Here is a 19,914-nt window from a genome sequence, read left to right on the forward strand (position 1 = left end):
CACAGTCAGGTGGACCGAAATACGTCTCTGTGCAGCTGGCGCTTAGCAGGGCAGAAACAAGTCAGAGAAACAGACCAGATGAGCAGGTACACACACACCCACACACACTAGCATCTCTTCCTGTGTCTGCTCTAATTCATCTGAGTGTCAGGCAGATGGGAAATGTGTGGTGGGGTTGATGTGTGTGTGTTTGTGCCTTCTAGCTGCCAAAAAGAGTGAGTGGAGGTTAAGCCAGGATCACAGCTTGGACGGGCGATTTCCCCCACGTTTACTGGGCCACGTTTAAGTGTACCGCGCTGAATACAAGTTGGTTACATTTTTATAGTACAGCACTCACTGAAGCTATCAACTATGAAATGTATAAATAATTCAGCACATTCACTGACATGGCTTCATCTGTAGATACAAAATATAAGACTTCCATCGCCATTGTAGCCAAGCCACATGTGCTAATGATAAGGATATTGCCTACGGTTGACATTTCATGAGCAAACAGTAGCTGAATACAGATCCATTGCTGACTCACATCCAACAAAGACACAATCGCCTGTGGAAAATGGTATAAAAATATAGAGCCCGTCTATGTTTAGAGCGGCAAAACAAAGTCACTTTTATGACCTTGCTTGTGCCTTTTGGCGCACAATGATTTGGGCAGCAGTAAAGAGCTGTATTTAGACCACACACAAGCATGTGTGCCAGCACACACACACACACACACACACACACACACACACACTCACTCACTCACACACAGGGCCTGTGGTCAAGAGCCTGGATACTTCGAGAACAAAGCAACACATTTTTCCTCTGCTCTCTTTTTTACAATGGGGAGCCGAGCTCTGACATCATTTGTTTAAAACTGCATTCATATATAACTCCTGTTTTCCTCTGGAAACATTAATGCTGCTCTCCTCTGCTGCCCCTACACTCTTCAAAGCAAACCCAGGGTAGACTTACATCTTGCACAAGCAGTCTACATTAAGAACAGCCTGTGTTTGATACATTTGTATATCCATCATAGTATATTTCAGATACGATACAGTAATTACACCTCTTGGCTAAAGCTTGATGAAAATATTCCCACATGTACAGTATGATGACTGAAGGAAATCATCATCAGACAGTTTGTCCTGCTAGTCCTGCCTTCTGCCAACCTATAGCTTATCTGTGAGGACAAGCTGAATGGGGGTCAAAGGTGCAGGAGAGCACTGATGAATCCACTTCTTAAGGCTTTCTGAACTACATATTTCTGTTCACCACTGCAAGGACTGGAAGGAGGCTCTTAATACTCTGAAACGGTGTATAGTGCAGTTGTCAAAAATATCGTTACTCGATGCATTTCGATTGTGAATATGGGAAACGGTTTCAATACACAGTTTCCACAGTATCCATACACCCATACCAGATGCGCTTTTTCGCTCACTCTTCTAGTCGACAGTGAGTTGACACACATACACCAAATTCCTCCCATTCTTCTGACCATGGTTAAAGGTAAATTAAGTTCGATGCTGTTGTGCACAACACACAGCCTTGTTACATTTATCTTCGAATAAAAATTAAAAAATATAATGCCCTCAATCAGTGTTTGTCATTAATTACATAGACTCCAACGGGCAGTCAGAGTCTAATTTGCTCTGCTATGGTTTCATAATGATCCGAAAATAGTTTTCACTTCTCATTAATAGCATTAAGCATTTCTAACATTTCAAAATACAGTAGTTGCCGATTAATATATGATCAATTAACTGACAAATCATTGCACTCTGGTTGGATATGCACCAGAGTAGTATGCATGAGCTCTACTTCACTAATACTGTAAATCTGAATGATTTATGTGATTGTTCATTAGTAACAATTGTTGAGATAAGAAAGCTAACCAGATTTACCCTCCAGGTTGCCTTAATCTTTATACTGTCAACCTCAAAATTGATTTTTTTTAAAATTATGCATTTCATATCCACCTTTAACAAAACGAAAAGTTTAAATCACACCAATGGGTAGAAAAGACTCTAGTCCAACCAGACGTGGACAACAATGCTGCTGTACCTCGTCGTCTGTGCAGAGAGACGGCAGGAATGTGGTCTGTCCGACAGACAGCTAAACAAAGTTATCTGCCTGCAACATCATGAGACTGAAAGCTTCTCCTCTCCCCACCACTGTTTATCTACCGCTTTCCAAGTCTGTGTGTGTGTGTGTGTGTGTGTGTGTGTGTGTGTGTGTGTGTGTGAGAGAGAGAGACTGGGAAGATTTTATTTAGTAATCAGCCAAGCCCCTGGAGATGACCGGCGCCTCGGGATTTAGGACCCCGTTGCCATGACAACTCAAAGGTCACCTGACACCAATCACCTCGGACGTCATGTTTACACTCCCCAGATGAACAGAGGGGATAGAGTGTATCTTAGTGTGGTATTTAACCAGCGTTAAGACAACATCGGCCCAAACTGAAGACCCATAATCAATCTCTACAGTGAAGACGGGTACCTGGGTAAAAAAAATCAAATACTAAGTCCAGAGAGGATTGAGTGACCTCATGGGTACTTTGCATTTACAAGTGAGGAAACAAGGGTGCGGTAAAAACAGGGACGTAAACAGGTGTGGTCACATTTCCAGGGCGCAACGCAGCCTCTGATCTCTAATCTTTCTGCCCTCAAGCCCCGCCCAGTGCTGACAGGTGCTGCGGAAGTATGCTGTAGTTTCACTCAAACCTGCCCGACTAGATCAGCTGGGTACACACACACACACACACACCAGAGCGGAATGGCCAGTTTGATGATATAAGTGCTTTCTCAGATGATTAATCACTTATTAATAACTGGTCGCCCAACAACTGATTCAGGAAATTGCTTACAAATTGAATCCCATTAAGTATTAAACCCTTGTGTCACTTTTTAAGTCCACACCTATGAATTAAGAAATCCTGTGCTCCGGCAGCTGTACCAGTGCATCAGCATCAGTACAACTGAACTCAAACCATGTCTCCCACTTCTATGTTCATCCATTTCTCCAGTTGTTCTACTTCTGTTGTAAACATCTCATAAAGAATGCCTGACACCGGCATGTTCTTGTGCCGACTGCACACCAGAGACGTTGTGATGACAAACAGCAAAACAGCCCAAACTGGCTGTATAGGATTCCACCCATTCCTACCTAAAGGACAATGAACCGGCTGGGACCGCACAGAGCTAATGAACATGACTCGCTGGCAACACGGGTGGAGTCTTTATACTGGAGGTTGTATTTACCAATCAGCTTGATTCAAGATATATTTTAGGGGAGTTCAGTCTGTTTCACATTGATCATTTCATTGTGGCAATGCAGGGAGAAAAGAAAACTCTTGGCATTCAGTAGTTTCAGATAACTGTGCCTTTAAATGTTCTGAGCAGATGAAGCAGATATTGACCAATGAGACTCATTGTGGTTTAATGGCAGAGAAGAGGGGAGGGTTGAGCATGAATAATAAACCAAACAAATCCATGACTCGCCTCATTTCATTATCTCCAAACAAACAAATGGACGGAGGAGTCAGGTTTTAGAGGATGAGTGGCGTCACCAGTTGGCAGGTTTTATCCACACGCATTTGATTGGCTTGTTTGTATTCAAACACTGAAAATGAAACACAGCCCCTGCCAAATGTGTCCGAAACTCCACCTTACAGAGCAGGAGTACCTTTGAACATCAAGCAGAACAAAGGGCATGGTGGACAAAGGTGGTGTAATGATTGAGGAAGTGACACACAGGAAGCAACAGACAGTCAGAGATAGTGAAAATGGATCTAAAGGGAAGCCAAACAACAAAAAAGTCCCCTGAAAAGGAGACAAGAACTCAACAGCCGGGCTCAGTAACATATGACAATGCTGAAAATTACTCTGCTTATCACAGTCATTCCCTCTCCAGCTTCCCAGCTGTTTTCTCTGATAACATTGTTCAGAAGTGTGTGGTGCTTTCTGTGACCCTCAAGAATCCTGGGACCGACACAATACAGCGCTTGTAATAAAGTCCCTCTTTGGAAACAACTCCAAACAGGCCTGTCATGTGCGCTGCTAAAAAAACCCAGAGTCAGTGTGACAGAGAGAGACTACTATTTTGCCAGTGACTCAGCAAGCAACTAGGCCACAATCCAGTTCCAACTGTCCCCTTATCAGCCCATTTACATCAAGAATAATAGAAATCAACCCCCCCTGAAAAGAAACAGTGTGTCTGCAAGTGCTCAGATCCTAAGAGCCCCACAGGGAAATTAGATTTCCTGTCTAATTTATGAGCTCTGAAGCCCAGCAGAGCTTCAGGTCATGGAGGGACGTATGTGTTCGGCAGCAGTCTTCTGCCTCTTTGCGCTGATGAATTTCAAAGAAAATAGGTGATTCTCTATGTGTTTTTAAACAGATTGCTGCAATACATCAACGGCAAAGGAACTGTCATTTCACGGCAAGGTGCATCGAGTGGGAACGAAGACAAGAGTGGGGTGGAAGCCTGAGAGAGAGAGATCATATAAAAAGGGATGCTGATGTTGCACTTTGCGTTTTCAATGAAGCAACTGGCTAAGCTAGGGAGATTTCACAGCTTCACAAGCAGGTAGAAAGATGGAGTCTGTCCTGGAAAATGATGTCAGGTAGATAAGCAAAGACAGAAAAAGTCAAACTATACAAGGATATGGCAACATTTCAGGCAAGCTCATAGCAAAGCAGGTGAACAATTTATGACTTTTTTTCAACACGGCCCACAATGTTTCCGCAAGGTTTCCTGCAAAATTAAATGACATTAATTCTCAATGATTGTGCTAAACTTCCCCTGAGTCTCCGGGCCATTGTGTCCTCCCATAAATCCAGCAGACAGAGAGGAGAATTTAAGGCAAGGTGCAGCAGCGTTTGCTGGGATACGAGCCACACCGGGGCCTATAAAATAACTGTCAGTGACACACAGCAGACACCTGAGAGACTCAAATACTTATCTGGGCCAGCTCCAGCTATGTAAACAGAGCATTCCTGAACAGAACAGAGTGCAGGGATACAGTGGTGTGTGCATGTGTGTGAGTGTGTGCACAGACAAAGACTGAGAAAGACAATATCCCAGCATGCAAATTTAGAGAAATATATTTGCATGCAAAAAAATCAACATAGGTCCTCAAGATCGTGACCATCCTTCACATTTGACCCAACACACAGCTAAAAATCACATGCTGCCCACATTAAAGCCTTGCAGACAGCATCAACAGTGTCCCATGTGTGGTAAACCTCAGCTCCACAAAGCATCCGTAAAGACTGACGACAGTCAGTCAACGTGCTGCTGAGCAGTCATTAGATGAAATGAAAATACAGGCATGATGACGAGGCCTGGAGGGTCTGTGTCAAGTCATAATCCTGTTGTGTGGCACTATTTCCATATGGGTATCAGATTAGGCTCGTCCCATTGGGCACTACGAGCGGTGACATGGGGTCAACAAGCTCACACCAGAGTACCTTTTCCCATGTTTCCCTGCTGTCGAAATGTGATTTCAGACAGATTAACCAAACCCACACATGGCTGCCCCAGGTTGATAATACAGCCTCCCTGAAAAGCCGAGCGTTTTATAACATACATTTAAATTTTTGCGAGGCCTGTGTTTTACTTTTAATTTCAACTACAAAGTCCAGAGTGGCTGGCTTCAGAATTTGTTTCCAACATTTATGTGAGAAATGGGTGTTTCTCCTTGAATTATAAACTTATATATACTGCTTATCATAAAGCCAAGCTGGTCTGTCTCATAACAATTGTTCAGTGAAGCGTAGGGAAGCAATTTAAGCAGTGACACCAGTATTTCATGGTGTCTGGTCTATAGAAGATCAGATATGGAAAGAAACTACAAAGGCAACATACTGCTCACAATATATAGGTCACCTCAGCAAGACTGTGAACCCCAACAGGAATACTGTAGTGATACCACAACAGATTATACTTGAGTCACTTAATACAATACAGTGCCAACAAGATAACACAGATAAGGCCCCATTAAGCCTCTCTGCTGTCAGCAGGTTGTAAAATGGTAAGTCTGGACTGTCATAATACAAGTTCATGAATTATGAAAGCAAATTGACGCAGTTTTCATCATGCAATGAATCTTATTCATAGCAGGTGCTGTTGGAGGGATTTACCTTGATGTCAGATTCATTCAGGAGAGGACTTAACAGGCAAAATAAGCGCATGAGTTGTGGTGAAGATGTACAATATTTTCTTCAAGAGCAGGATTATTAAAAGCATGTGAAGGTGTGTTGTCAGGCTGTGAACATTTACATTTAGAGAAGATTGCTGTAATGCTACGTCCAAGATCTACCATCAGGTTCATTTCCAGCTCTGATAAAAAGCATGTCAGAGTGAGTGAGCTGCTGACACTGATATATAGAGAGATGAGACGTTAACATCTGTGACCGACGCCGACAGTGAAGACAGAAGATGGACACCGGTGACCTCTTAATTAAGACTCAATCCTTTTCCTGTCTTTGCTAATTAGTCTCTGCTTGTCTAATTAAGCTTCTATCAGTAAGCTGTCAAACTCTCCTCACTGTACTGTTCGAATGAAGCCCATACAGTGAACGATGAGGGCATGGACTGCTTCCGTCGGTGAAAAATGAGAACAGAGTCTCTCTATTGTAGTTTTGTAGTGACCTTTAAGTGCTCATATGCGTACTGACCTTTATGCTCCACTATCAGACACGCAAACACACACCAAAGGGCAGGGGAACTTTGTGCTGCCATGGTGCTACCCAGGCAATCAAAACAGTGAACTATTAAAAACCACTTGGGTCAGATTTTCAAATCTTTTCGACTTTCAAAAACATTATATTGTTCTGTATGCCTAATCCCAGTTAGTATGACCAAAGGATAAGAAGAATTATCCTTCACAAACAATCATTAAATGGTAACTCCAGCAATTTTGCACATTAAACTGTTTTTTACAGCTCTTGGAGACTACTGAAGTATTATAAAGCCTTTTGCGGCTCCAGAAGAAGCTGCGTGTGAGCTGATAAATTGTGATGTCACTCAGTGGCTAAGTTGTATTGTGGGTAATGTAGGCGCCATGCTTGAAAAGCCACTGGTCTAGCATTGCACTTCTAAAACACTATTGGACAGTTTGAAAACAAACGATCAAAATCTAAAGAGCAGAACCAGATTTATCACCTTTTTAGTCCACGTATTCTTCTCCCTTTGCAACCTGGTGCCTACATTACCCACAATGCAACTTACCCACTGAGTGACATCACTGGAGGCAATTTATCAGATTACATACAGCTTCCTCTGGAGCCACAAAAGGCTGAATCCTTCCATTTTTGTCATACATGCACTAGTACTCCATAGATACCATAGATTATGCTGCAAATACACTTTAATGTATAAAACTGGTGAAGTTACCCTTTAATGAGGTGTTGTTTAAGTCTTTTACCTCCATCCTCAGTGTTTTGTCTTGAGAAAGCTCTTCCAGAAATCTATTTACCCAAATTGAGGTAATTTTGGAGACAAACTGCCAAGATCAGAACCAACTCTGCATGCAGCTTTCACCTAACGCTGAATAATTCTCAGAATGGTAAGCAACAACAGCCAAAAGACTTGGCACCAGACAAAAGTTTTCTTGATGAAACTGAAAACATGTGGGAAAGAAGACTGTATAACTGGCTCATAAAATGATTTTCACAAGAATATGCTTATATGCATCATGAACATTAAGTAACATTTAAGTGACATGAGCTCACGTCTTTGTTGTCTTTTGGCGCAATTGAGTACACACCACTCTTCCTTCTCAAGTTACGTTTCAGAGACCAGACAAACAAAATAGTCTTCTGTGTGTGGTCCTCGGCATATATTGAATCATTTAGTGTGCTTACCGCGAAGTTGAAGAGGCATGAAATTACTGGAAACAATAGACTTTAATGTGAGTGGTACAGGATCTGTGGTGATTGAGTCACAGTGAGTCTCCAGCTTTAAGGGACACACAGCTGATGCACAGTCACCACGCAGAGCCAAACAGTCCAACACTGAGGTATCAGACAGTTGCCATAGCTGTAAGCCCTAAGCTGCTATTCGGTTATTACTGTACACCCATCAGCACTGGGAAGCCACCTGCACAGCTGATGACACAACCATATCTCCCCCCCCCCCGTCATCGTGGATGATCCGAACCGAAGCCATTTGATGTCCCGAAGGCTTCCAGCTAACCGCGGTACAAACATGCTTTCTCAATCAAGGCTGGTCATCATCACACATGCCAAAATTCCAGATGGGAGAACAGCAGGCACCTTTTCTTGACAGTGTACTCGCCATCTATTTCCATCAATACAAACTTAGGCCCTCTTAGGTTTCAAAAACATTGCTCACCAGGTCATTTTGGTGACAGTACAGCAGGTTGCTGATACGACTTGTTTTCCCAGGAAGATTTAAGATATACATTTTAGGATTACACTTATCTTTTGTACAAGAACTGGAGTGTGAAAATGACAATCTGCCATTTTTTGAGGGATTATGTGATGGACTATTTCTTAGTTGGGAGCACTATTTTCCTGACGTCTCGGTTGGTTGCCTGGCAACTGCTCCGTGACCAACAGCCACAGTAAAATACAACCACTCACAATGTTTGTTTACAATAACCCCTGCTTCAGGTACCTTACATACAATTTAATTTTCTTTTTACATGATGTTATTTCAACAAATGTTTGATGTTTTCATGAAATGCTAACACTTAGACTGTGTGTTAGGTTGGAGAAAATAACAGCTTACCCAAAACTAGCAGCGAGTTCAACCAGCGGTGAGGAGTTGCTGTTGGGTAGATTTGGTTTATTAAAGCTTGCAAAGCAACACAAAGTGCATGAAATAAGCACAGCAGAAAGTTAGATATGTTGGACCACTCTGTTTAGCCGTGTCTCAATTTGGGGGCCGCATTCTTCGAAGACCACATGAATCACAGCAGCATGACAATGCCATCCCATTTCAAAGGCTGCTTCAAATGCGACCTTCCTATCCCGTGCAGCAAAGGATCCACCCACTGGATCCATCGTGGCTTACCCTATCCCAAGATTCATTGCAGCTGGAACTATGGTAGTCACTGAAATAGCTAATTATACAAATGTTAATAAAACAAGGGACACAGATACTGTCAAGGTTGCTAGACTTGGCTGGGATGAGGTTCAGGAGAGTTGGTGATGTATATAGACAAAGGCCATATACAGGCCAAGACTTCATAGGAGGCAGCCCCCCGATATTGAGACACAGCTTATATATCTTTACATTTTAGTATCATCTGATAATAACAACAGAGATAAACAAGTTTTCCAAATTCACATATCGCTGCGATGCAAATCAAGCGCCAGTTGTTAGCAACTTGTTACCAACATGTCACAGGATTTGGTCTATAGCAATTTGTATGTAAATTAGTGCGCATAATCTGTGCCGCTAGATTTTTTTACCTTTGGACTGAACTAGGCTAGCTGTTTTCCACCACTTGCAGTCTTTATGCTAAGCTGAGATAGCTGGCCCCAGCTACATATTTGTAGCACAGATGTGATTAGTCACCAATCTTCTCATTTAACTCTTGGCAAGAAAGCGAATGTGCTTATTTCTCAAAATGTCAAACCATTCTTCATATGCAATAGTGTCTATTGACTCTTTCCCATTGCCAGGAGACGAGTTTGCCTTTCTGTTTTTTTTTTCCCTTGTGTTGTGTACGTCATCATGACGACCTGGAAAAACAGGGAACCGTACAAAGCAACAGATCACACATCTCATCAGACTTCATCCAGAAGACACTAAAACTTATTTTAAAAAGTCTTCATCAAGAACATTCTGAATGAGACACATAGTTTTTAAGGAACTGATAGTGAAAGTAGCTAATGAGTGAGATATCTCGCTTCTTTCTCATCTCTGTTGAGAGCTGTACATGGGTAGTACTGACAGAGGCCGACAGACACTGCCTTTTTATATCTTTTATGCAGTCTTTCTTTCAAACTCAGTGCTGACTGAATGATGTTCAAGTCCTGCTTAAAAAGAGGAAAAGTATTATCAAGCCAGCCTCCTCAACTGCAATACACATCATAACATCTAACCACAAAGCTAAACACATGTTAACACATCTTCCTCACTTCAAATCTTTCTCTTTTTTACCCATAATCCACCACACTCTCCCTTCACAGCGACTACCACCCACACAAAGCTGCCCACAATGCTTTGCCACACACTGTCATACATAACTGCTGTGAAGCGACCTGTTGGACAATTCTTTTCATTAGGAGACTTAAGCCAGAAAAGGACAGAGTGGGGGACTGAGTCACAACGGGCTGCCCCATAATAAGAGCCGCCACAATTCCCATATTCAGCCGACAATGAGTGTGGAGAGAATAGATGAAGACTTGAGAGGGGAGCGATAAAGAGAGCAGACAAGATGAATAGAGCCAGGAAAGATGAGGAGGAGGAGGAATAAGGCAGAGTGGTTCAGCGAGGCATTGTTGTGCATGCTGCATAATTGCCACTGCAGGAAGACCCCGGGAGTTTGGGCCTGTGTGTGTGTGTGTGTGTGTGTGTGTGTGTGTGTCTGTGCGCGTGTGTGTGCTCAGTGCCGCGGACAAACAGACAGCCTCGTGCCTAAATCCTCTTAATCAGGGCTAGACTGTTCTCTAAACCTGGAGATACTCCATTGTTTTGTCTGCGTGTGCACACGAATGTGCATGAGTAAGCTTCCCGAAGACTTCACATTAATGGGATTTGTGTAAATAGACCCCGAGGCCTCAACTAGAACGTAATTAAGGGTTAAGAAGCAGACAGAGGAAGAAAGGCCTGGTTTCTAAAGGAACCTGAGAGAAAACGTATAGATTTTACTGGGTCCAACCACAACTACAAAGATAACAGGCTGACAGTCGGCATTTACAAAAACGAATTTACACCATGTTAAGCTTCTAAGTGTCTTTTGACAAGCTTGTATCTCAAGAAGTCAAATATGTTGCGACACATTACAGAAACATGAGGTTGAGTTTCAAATGCACAAGCACTCAACTCTGTGTCTTTGTGCAGAAGTCCCTGCTGAATTAATGAGTAAAAAACTTATAAAACCTTCAACTTTTCAAGAGAGTAGCAGTGTTTTTCTTGGGCACATCCACTCACTCGTGGGTCTAGTCTCAGCCATATTAATAATGCCCGCAGCCACTACCAATCCCATCATTTTGCTTCCTAGTCGTGCCCGCTGCAGGCCTAACCACATCTCATCTGAGTTGAACAGCAGCAGAGCTGACAGAAAGACTTGGCTATGTCAGCCTCTCTGGCACGCACAAACTGGCACACATGCATGCGCACACACCATGCCTTCTATCTGCAAGGCTTGCAAATGATCCCATTCCTGACTTAACACAGGACACACAAAAAGAACTGCTTATGCTCAAACATTGTTAAGAATGAGTGTGCAGCGAAGACTTTCAGAGACCGTGAGGCGTCAGCGACTTCTTTAGTGCAGGTTGATGTCTTGGTACAATGTTTCACCACTCAGCTGCCAACTTTGCCCATTACACTGAACAAAAGGCTGCTCTGATACTACTATCATTATTTGGGCCTACAGCAAGCATAACAGTCTAAACCTGAAAAGGTGCAACAAAGTTTAAGCAGAAACTTTACACTCAAACTAAATAAATGCATTCAAACACAGACTCACCAAGATGTTGGTTCACAGCCATCGGCACTGCTGGCTAACCTTAGCAAAGTTTCTATGGACAATGGAGTGTGACGGTCACAGAATGGAGGATGTGAATCTGCCAAAAACTAGCTTACTGGTAAAAGTAGTAGTACTACAAGAAAAGACAGATGGAGGGATGATCGGGATGTCAGTCTGTGTTCCAGGGTAGGCTTAGTCATACATTTTTCACAGATTATTCAGGTTCAAGGGGAAAGAAATTACAAAACATGACAATAAATTTTGACTCCTGGCCTTTTCAACCCTCTGGAGTAAATGGAAATGAATCTGTCTAAATAGTAAAATATCAATATTAGTGTAGCCTTATCTTTATCTACAACTGTGCAGAAATACAAGGTTTAAACAGAATCAAAAGATTGATTGAGAATTTGAAAGTCAACGTTATGAATGAACTATTTGGTTCAGCCCTAGTTAATAGTTAATATAATTTACTAACTCAAAAGAGGAATTTAATGTGAAGGTACTTTTCAAGCAACTGGGACAAAATACATATTTTCAGGATCTTAATGATCCATAAAAAAAATTATTTGATTAAGAAGTTCACCTGCTCTAAGATAGGAGTCTAATGTCACCACCACTGAGCGAACACAGCTGGGGGGGATTATGCTAACCAAGCAGGCGGATTGACAGAGTGGGAATAAGTGCAGGCCTTTTTTGAGCAGATTTGTCAACTCATCCGACACTTTGGCTAGGTTAACAGTTACCTTGGGTACTGAACCAAAGCAGCCTGATATTAAGCTTGGGGCTTTAATTTCCCAGTGTGTCCTGACACTCATAAGGAGCTCAGTATTTTATGGTTTGACTGATGGGAGAAAAAAAAAGAAAAAAGGAAAAAAAGAAAAGCAAAGTGCTGTGAAATGACCCTGGGGGACAAAATCCTCGAGAACTGACCACTGAGGAAAGAGAGTGTTGACAGATTTCCCTCAAACTGGTTTCGAAATTGGACTGAAAAGGTGAAACCGTGTCGAAATCTTCAGGCATTCCTCAGAAACTCACTCCTCTGCTGTGCATGTGTACAATTTGAGGACGCTGGATAAGAGCAGTCTTCAAAGGAAAGGAAAGGGACCTGCCTCGCAGCCTCCCCCAGCTCTTCTAAACTCACTGTTGTAAATTAGTCGGCCTTTCTCTTCCTCTGACAGACTGTGTAACAGCAAGTGCCAAGTGTGACCAATTCCCATTCACACACAATACAACAGCCTACACTTGAGCTAATTAGGTAAAGAAAGACGATTCTTCGGTAAACAAGAGTCAAGGCTGTGCACATGTGCATATGTGCCTCTTTAGGGGGATTACAAAAAAGCGCTGCATTAGTGAGACAGCATTTCATGGTCTATTTAGTCGCTAACCGAGAGTCCCTACACTGTATTTAGACGCAGAGCTTAAGCCGAGCACCGACACACACAAACACCAATTCAGCTCAAAGTAGGCAAGATGCTTATACTGTACACATGTGACTTCTATCTCTCCCTCTCTTTCTCGTGTCCCACACTCGCACACATATAAACACACACCCTCAAATTGAAGCCAGAGATCTTTCCTAAAGCCGGGGCTACGAGGGAGGAAGTGAAGTCGTTCCACCGCTGTCAGAGAATACAAAGGTGGAAGAGCGGTTGGGGCGAGGAGGGCTGTCCGACTTCCTGCTGAGAGAAAGGAAATAAACACTTCCATATGCAATCCCTGCCAGAAACGCTCACACACACACACACACACACACACACACACACAGAGCTTGCAGTTCGTGCTGTAACGTGGTGTTGTAAATATGAGCAGCAGGGCCCTAGTTAGCAACACACGCCACCATATGAAAGGGAGAATATTTTCTGCTTCCAGAAATTTATAGCTGGTAAGACCTCATTCATCACACCACCTCCATAATATAACACAGCTCGGGGAGAAACACACTCCTCTGAAGCTGTAGTTCTCTGATTCCCAATTGGTTTGAGAGAGCGATGGTTGGTTTTATGTGAGGAGGATTCAAATTTCCAGTGTGTGTGAGTGTGGTCACATGCAGGCAAAAAACCCACACACAGCGCGCCTCCTGCCCGGGGAAACCCGTGAACCCTGGGCCACTGTGCCATTTTTCATGTCCAGAAAACACACACGCAGATTCAAACACACATATTTGTTTTGCAAAGCTTGTGAAGTCAAAAAATACAAGAAGCTTACAGGCTTTTCAGGCTCTAGCCCTTCCTTAGACATAAAGCATGTGCAAAAATGTTTAAGAAACACATTAAATTCTAAACTTTACAAACATAATGTACAATGATGTCTGCAAGTACAATTCATACGTGCGGTATTTTCTGTACTACCACCTAAATATAACATAAGAAGATCATCATGTAAAAATAAACAACAACATATTATTATGGCCTACAAATGAAGGTGGTTACTAAGCTAGTTCACTTTTTTGTAGCCACATGACCTGTCAGGTGACTAAAAAAGGTACATGGGTACCTGTATGGTGTCTCTGCACATGTCTAAAGAAGGGCTTGGGCCCGAAAACGTCACATGTAGAGGAAATAAATGTTCATCAGGGCTCCAGGGTGCTGCTGTTTTGGTCGCACTTGCACCCAAACATCTTCTCAGTGCAACTACACATTTTCACTGGTCACACCATTTTCAGGGTATAGCAGAATTATATGTACATCTTGCACATGTGCTGTGCTGTGCATGTCTGTGTGTGTGTGTGTGTGTGTGTGTGTGTGCGTGAGACCGCTCCCCGTACTGCACCCACATTCCTGAATGCGAACGAGGGAAACCATGATACATCACAACCTTAAAAAATGGTTCCTTTTCATCATGAATTGGGTGATTGATTATTTTTTCGTGATGAAAAATGCTGCGATGCCTGTTCCACATCATGCTTTAAGAGATTAAATTTAAAATGTATAACTGGTGCAGCTAAACTACGTGCCGGTGCAAAAGTTATAAAAGTTATGCGCACAACTGCAACCAGTATATAAAGTTAGTCTGGAGCCCTGCTGTTATAGTCTCCATCTTTCTGTCCACAGGGAAAATACAGTACATGAACACACACACACTATCATAGACATTTTCCTGATTATTAACACATCTAACATGTGTACCAACACCACAGAGAGCATGACACTAATCTGCTCTCAATCTGACCCCTCTCTGTTACAAATGTGTGTTAGACTGCGTGTTATCCATAGCGTTACACCGTGACTGAGCTGCATATGTGGAGCAGTAGGTCATCTTCTTATGAAGATTATCCATAAATGAGTTCCGGTGGTTTAACAGATTGACAAGTCTTATCATAATGTGACTTAATGTTTGCAAACACGGCATACTGTCTTTGTCATTACGGCACATCTCTCTCGGAGTATTAATCATTAAACTGCAGCAGGACAGTCAGGGTCAGTAGCTGCTTGTTTAAAAGGGTGAGGAGAGAGCGAGCGTGCGTGTGTTTGTCTGTGTGAGTTTAATTACATAATCCTGTTACTTTCCCACGACCTCTGCCTGATCGATACACAGTGAAGTGGACTCATCGTGACCTGGGCTCAGCAGCAGTGCACGGGGTGTGTTTCCTACAGTAAATGTGTGTGTGTGAGTGTGTTGTACTTTTCACCGATACCCAAAGCAAACATCACAATCTCTGCAGCAGAGCTGGTTCGACTCTCTTATCAGCTCAGACTAGGAATGCCTGTGTGTGTCTGTGTATGTGCGTGTGGCCTGAACAGAGTGCAGAATGGCCCAGACCTAACACTTTTCAACACAACTTTTTAGACGGCTGGCAGTCACCAGCAGCGAATGCTCGGTGAACTTCAGGGAGCCAAGACGCTGCAGCAGTACCTCTCCACACATCTTGCTTGATTAAAGTGAGAAAATGGCACAGGCTGTGGGTAAAATTAGGTCATTTAGATTTTACAGATGGCCCTTGTTGCCAAGCATATTTTCCCAATTAGGGCTGATTAGGGAGGGAAAATTCCCAGACAGCGTGAATTATTAAAAACTTTTAAATGGAATCTGATCATGTGACGCCGTGTGGCGGTGACACCCGACATCCCCAGATGTGTCCTGGAAAAAGTGGGCGCTGAGAGACTTGTGATTGGCTCAAAGTGAGAGCCAGTTTCCTCTTATTGTCTAAACTCATTACAAACTGCAGAAAGAGTGGGAGGGGAGCTTGATCAACACTGGCGGATGTTACGTGAACTGAATTTTTAAATTCTGAATTCACACTGGTGATTCCCTTAAAAGTATTTAAAGTAGGGCTAAATAAAGTGACCGAACAGCTTCCTACATGCTCCTTACTAGGAAAGATTCAAGAAAGGCTTTGAAATCCTGCCCTCAATAACAGGCAAGCTTTTGAAAAAAGATGTCCACCACCTGGCACTGGGATTTATTTACCCCTGCAGTTACTGAACGAGGGAGACAGCAAGCTCCCCACAGCAGTCGCCACAATTTAGAATCTCCTCCGAACTAGTAAACAATACTTAACTCAAGTACCCGAGCTTAAACGAAAAATACAGATATTTTGTAAATTCCAGTACTTTCGATCTCAATTAGAGCCCCTGTGATTCAACTGCACAAGTGTTTCCAGTTATTGTGATCAGGCCTCTTCTCAGAACCATGTGGACGTTTACAGCCTGAGGATGACTGGAATCTCCCTAACTGTCCTGTAGTGTTACACTTGTCAGGGCGGGACATCTAACGGCCGTGTTATTCTTATTGGTGTATATTCCTTTTTCACAGCAGACATGTTGAACTGTTACAGTAGGAAAATCACAGGTGATACTAACAGAGCTGGAATCATTAATTGATTATTCTTAATTAATCACAAACTATTTTAATAATCAAATTGATGGATTTGAGTAATTTTTGAGAAAAAAAAGAAGAAGTAAAAATTGCTGATTCCAGCTTCTTAAATGTGAATATTTTCTGGATTCTTTACTCTTTCATAACAGTAAATTGAATTTCTTTGGGATGTGGACAGACATTTTATAAACTAAACTAAATGAGAAAATAGTCAAGCGATTACTCAACATGAAAATAACCATTAGTTGCAGCCTTAGTTACTAATAACCTGGTTTGGGGAGTAACCAGGATACCAAAAAAAGTAACTATTCCAGTGTCAAAAAGTTGTAATTAGATTACAGATACATGCAGTAAAAAAAGGATCACAATCTTAAAAAAAATAAGTCCATAAGCACACACATGCACACACGACAACACTTCACCAGTCTTCCACAACATCACTCTGATCTTTAGTGAAACCAAAAACAAAAGTGTGCATTCTTACAGACTTCATAGAAGTAATCCGAAAGTCACAAAAAGTTGCATTACTTTCATATTGTGATACTTGGATTACGTTACCAACTACATTTTTTAGGCGGGATTTAGTAACTGTATCAAAGTACAGTTTCAGAGTAACCTCCCAACCCTGCCAAACATTAACAATGGCTGTTTTACTCAAGTGTCCCAGGGAGCCAGCGTGCACAATAGCACGATCATTGTTGATTCATTGTTGACACCTGTGCTTGTTGAGTTTGGCGAGATCTAATCAGCCCATGAGTGAAAACACCTGTGTGCAGGACCTTCGGTCTTCTATCCTTACTTCAGTGTGCTCTATTTGTTGTCATACTATTTCTAATTTTAAAAATAGAAAGTATTGGTGACATTAAAGTTGCTGCATGCTGAATTTTTAAGAGAACTAACTACATTTTTGCTACTGAGAGCTAAAAGTCTGAAGCCTTTTATTCTTTACAAAAAACATCAGACGGCAGAAATTAATCAGTGATACCTGCTGGTGAAGTGTTCAGCTGGAGGTCTTCTGCGTCACTTTATATCGTTAAAGATTTTTCAACAGCTTTTTTCCCTCCTCCAAATACAATGCAGAGGCACACAAGGTAGATACTGATTCATTGTAAAAGCAGCGCCTTTAAAAAAAACAGCTCTGATGCCACTTCTAAACAGGCCGAGCCAATATCGCTGCCAGCGTTCACAGATTATAAATATGTGAAATTGTCCTTGAAGAGTCGCTGCTCTTTTTCCCGTCTCTACAGGATGTTACTGTGGCCCGGGCTGGCTGCGAGCATCCCTTCAGCAGTCTGCTTTGCCATGCTGGGAGCCTGTCAGAGTGGCTCAGTGTCAAAGTGCCCAGCCCTGCTGAGTCAAGCTGACCATGAACTAGCCAGACCGGCAACACTGGCCTGATGTTAGGTGCCTGATGTTCTACTTCCTGTTAGGTGCTAGAGACGTGTTGCCGGTCTAGCCTGTTTGAGGACTCAAGAGATACTGTAGGGCCTTGACACAGAGGAAAAAGATGTAGGCCAACTTTAATTGTTTTGTAGATACACTGCAAATGAATGGTGATTTTTTTTAATTTGATTTAATGTGTCTAGCTTACTGAAAACTGTCGGTCAACTGAACTCATAATGTTATGGTGTCACCTCTTGTTCCTACATAAAGTCAAAGTTTAGCCTAACTTGGACATTGACACCTGTAAGGATATGATTATTTCAGGTGTTGAATTAAAGATGAATTGTTATACCTTGAATGTAATAAATGTACACATTATTGGGAGTGGCTTCTTTAGATGTCAGTCATTTCAAAGGGATGGAGAGGAGACTGACCAAAAGGGAAGTTGAATAAACAATATGTGTGAATTGTGTGAACTTTGCTTCCATCCATGTGGACCCCACAGGAGGTATTTCTCTAGAATGGAAAAACTACACGCCAAATCCCATTCAACAATCTACCAATTTAACGTGGCCTCGCTCCTCGACAGGTGTAAGTTATTGTGGCCTCCTGAAGTTTCACCTGGTAGAACTTATTTCAACATAACTGAATTTTGACACAGTTCGAGGCTTCATTGTGCATTTTTTTTGTGTGCCGAATTGAGAAGTGCTTACTTTTCTTTCGAAAAAAGGTTTGCCACAAACGTTTCGACCCCTGCCATGTTTAGGAGAACTAAAAAACAACAAAGGTTAGAAGTTCAAACGGAGTTTTGCGTGTGCCGCTGCTTCTCCCTGTCCTTACCTTGTCTGACAGTTTTCAACCTGACGGGACCTTTGCAGTTCCTTATCACTGTCTGTATGTCGTACAAGGGTAATCCCGAAATCGAGAGGTTCTCCACCTCCAGCAGCAGTTCCCCTTCATTTAATTTCCCACTTTTGTACAACACCACATCCTCGTTAACTTGGCCGATGTAGGCGAACTCTCCGTTCTCCGCGCCGCCGCGCAGTGGCACGTTCAAGTCACCGCGGGCATCTTTGGAGACGGCGCTCTCGATCACTCTGGAGGTCCAGTGGTTTTTCTTTAGCGCGGGTTTGGACATTGCGAACAGTTTAACAGGCCGACGACGAAACGAGCCGGGCTCTGAGAAATAGTCACAGCGGCGGCGAGGCTCACAAAGTAGACTTGTATCCGAGTGAAGCGCAGCAAACTTTCTTTCTGCTCCACAGAAACATGAGTGCCTCTGACAGTACTGTCCCAGCTCCTCTCCCGGGGCGACGAATCAAGCCATTCCTGTCGGCTCACAAGTCACTCCTTACTGTGTGCATATCATTGCCTTACCATCCCCGCAGTTTAAGCCTCCTTTATCGATGTCATCTTACATCTGCCACGGTCCCACTCACGTCTCGTGTCCACTTATTAAATCCTCTCAGTTCTTCACAAAACTCACTTTTAATGGCGTTTCTTTCTTTCCTCCGGGTAACAGCGACTGTACTCCTTTCTCCTCGTGTCCGGCCGTTGACTTTATCCCTGTCTGACACCGTGCTCGGCCCGGTTCACCAGGTACGACGCTCTCTCCGGTGTAGTTAGCGGAGTCTCATTCCCACTCTGGACTCCGCTGTGGCGCTGGGAATGTGTTGCTGTTCGTGCTGCGTTCACGGGCTGTCGGACAGTTCCAGGTGGGTTCACACAAACGACCCAACAACGTTGTGGCATGAAGTACTTTATGTTACACAAGGAAATATCGTGAGTATAAAAGTAAAGATGGAAGCGACCATTTTCTGTGATCCCTGACGATTAGAAACGAAGAATACAAAATTGTGTAACATTGTATAATGTGTGTGGTCTTTTCTTATCTTTTTTTTTTATTTAAATCTGAGACATTTTGATTTCAATTTCATTCATTTTATGTATGTGTTATTTTAATTTCTTATTTTTAAATGGGTTTGTCATTTTCTAAATATGAGTCCAAACTAAAACCTGCTAATACTTCCACTACTTTCACCATGTTGAGACATGCTAAATGA

General features: G+C 42.6%; 1 protein-coding gene and 1 long non-coding RNA gene across 3 annotated transcripts in view; one reads left to right on the forward strand and one right to left on the reverse strand.

The window, feature by feature from the left end:
* The window catches only part of magi1b (membrane associated guanylate kinase, WW and PDZ domain containing 1b), a 140,416-nt gene extending 120,912 nt beyond the window's left edge, over positions 1–19,504 (reverse strand). For both annotated transcript variants that reach the window (XM_084348393.1, XM_084348392.1), the window contains exon 1: positions 18,692–19,504. In XM_084348393.1, the coding sequence (XP_084204519.1) occupies positions 18,692–18,989 (298 nt within the window). In that variant the 5' untranslated portion in view covers positions 18,990–19,504. The remainder of the gene's footprint in view (positions 1–18,691) is intronic.
* On the forward strand, positions 17,254–18,235 carry LOC311254558. The gene is made up of 2 exons (XR_014622264.1): positions 17,254–17,559; positions 17,716–18,235. It is a non-coding gene; the product is annotated as an uncharacterized lncRNA (long non-coding RNA).
* Positions 19,505–19,914: the final 410 nt, after the last annotated feature.

This window comes from Pagrus pagrus (genome assembly GCF_965226575.1).
Source record: "Pagrus pagrus genome assembly, chromosome: 3".
Taxonomy (NCBI): Eukaryota; Metazoa; Chordata; class Actinopteri; order Spariformes; family Sparidae; genus Pagrus; species Pagrus pagrus.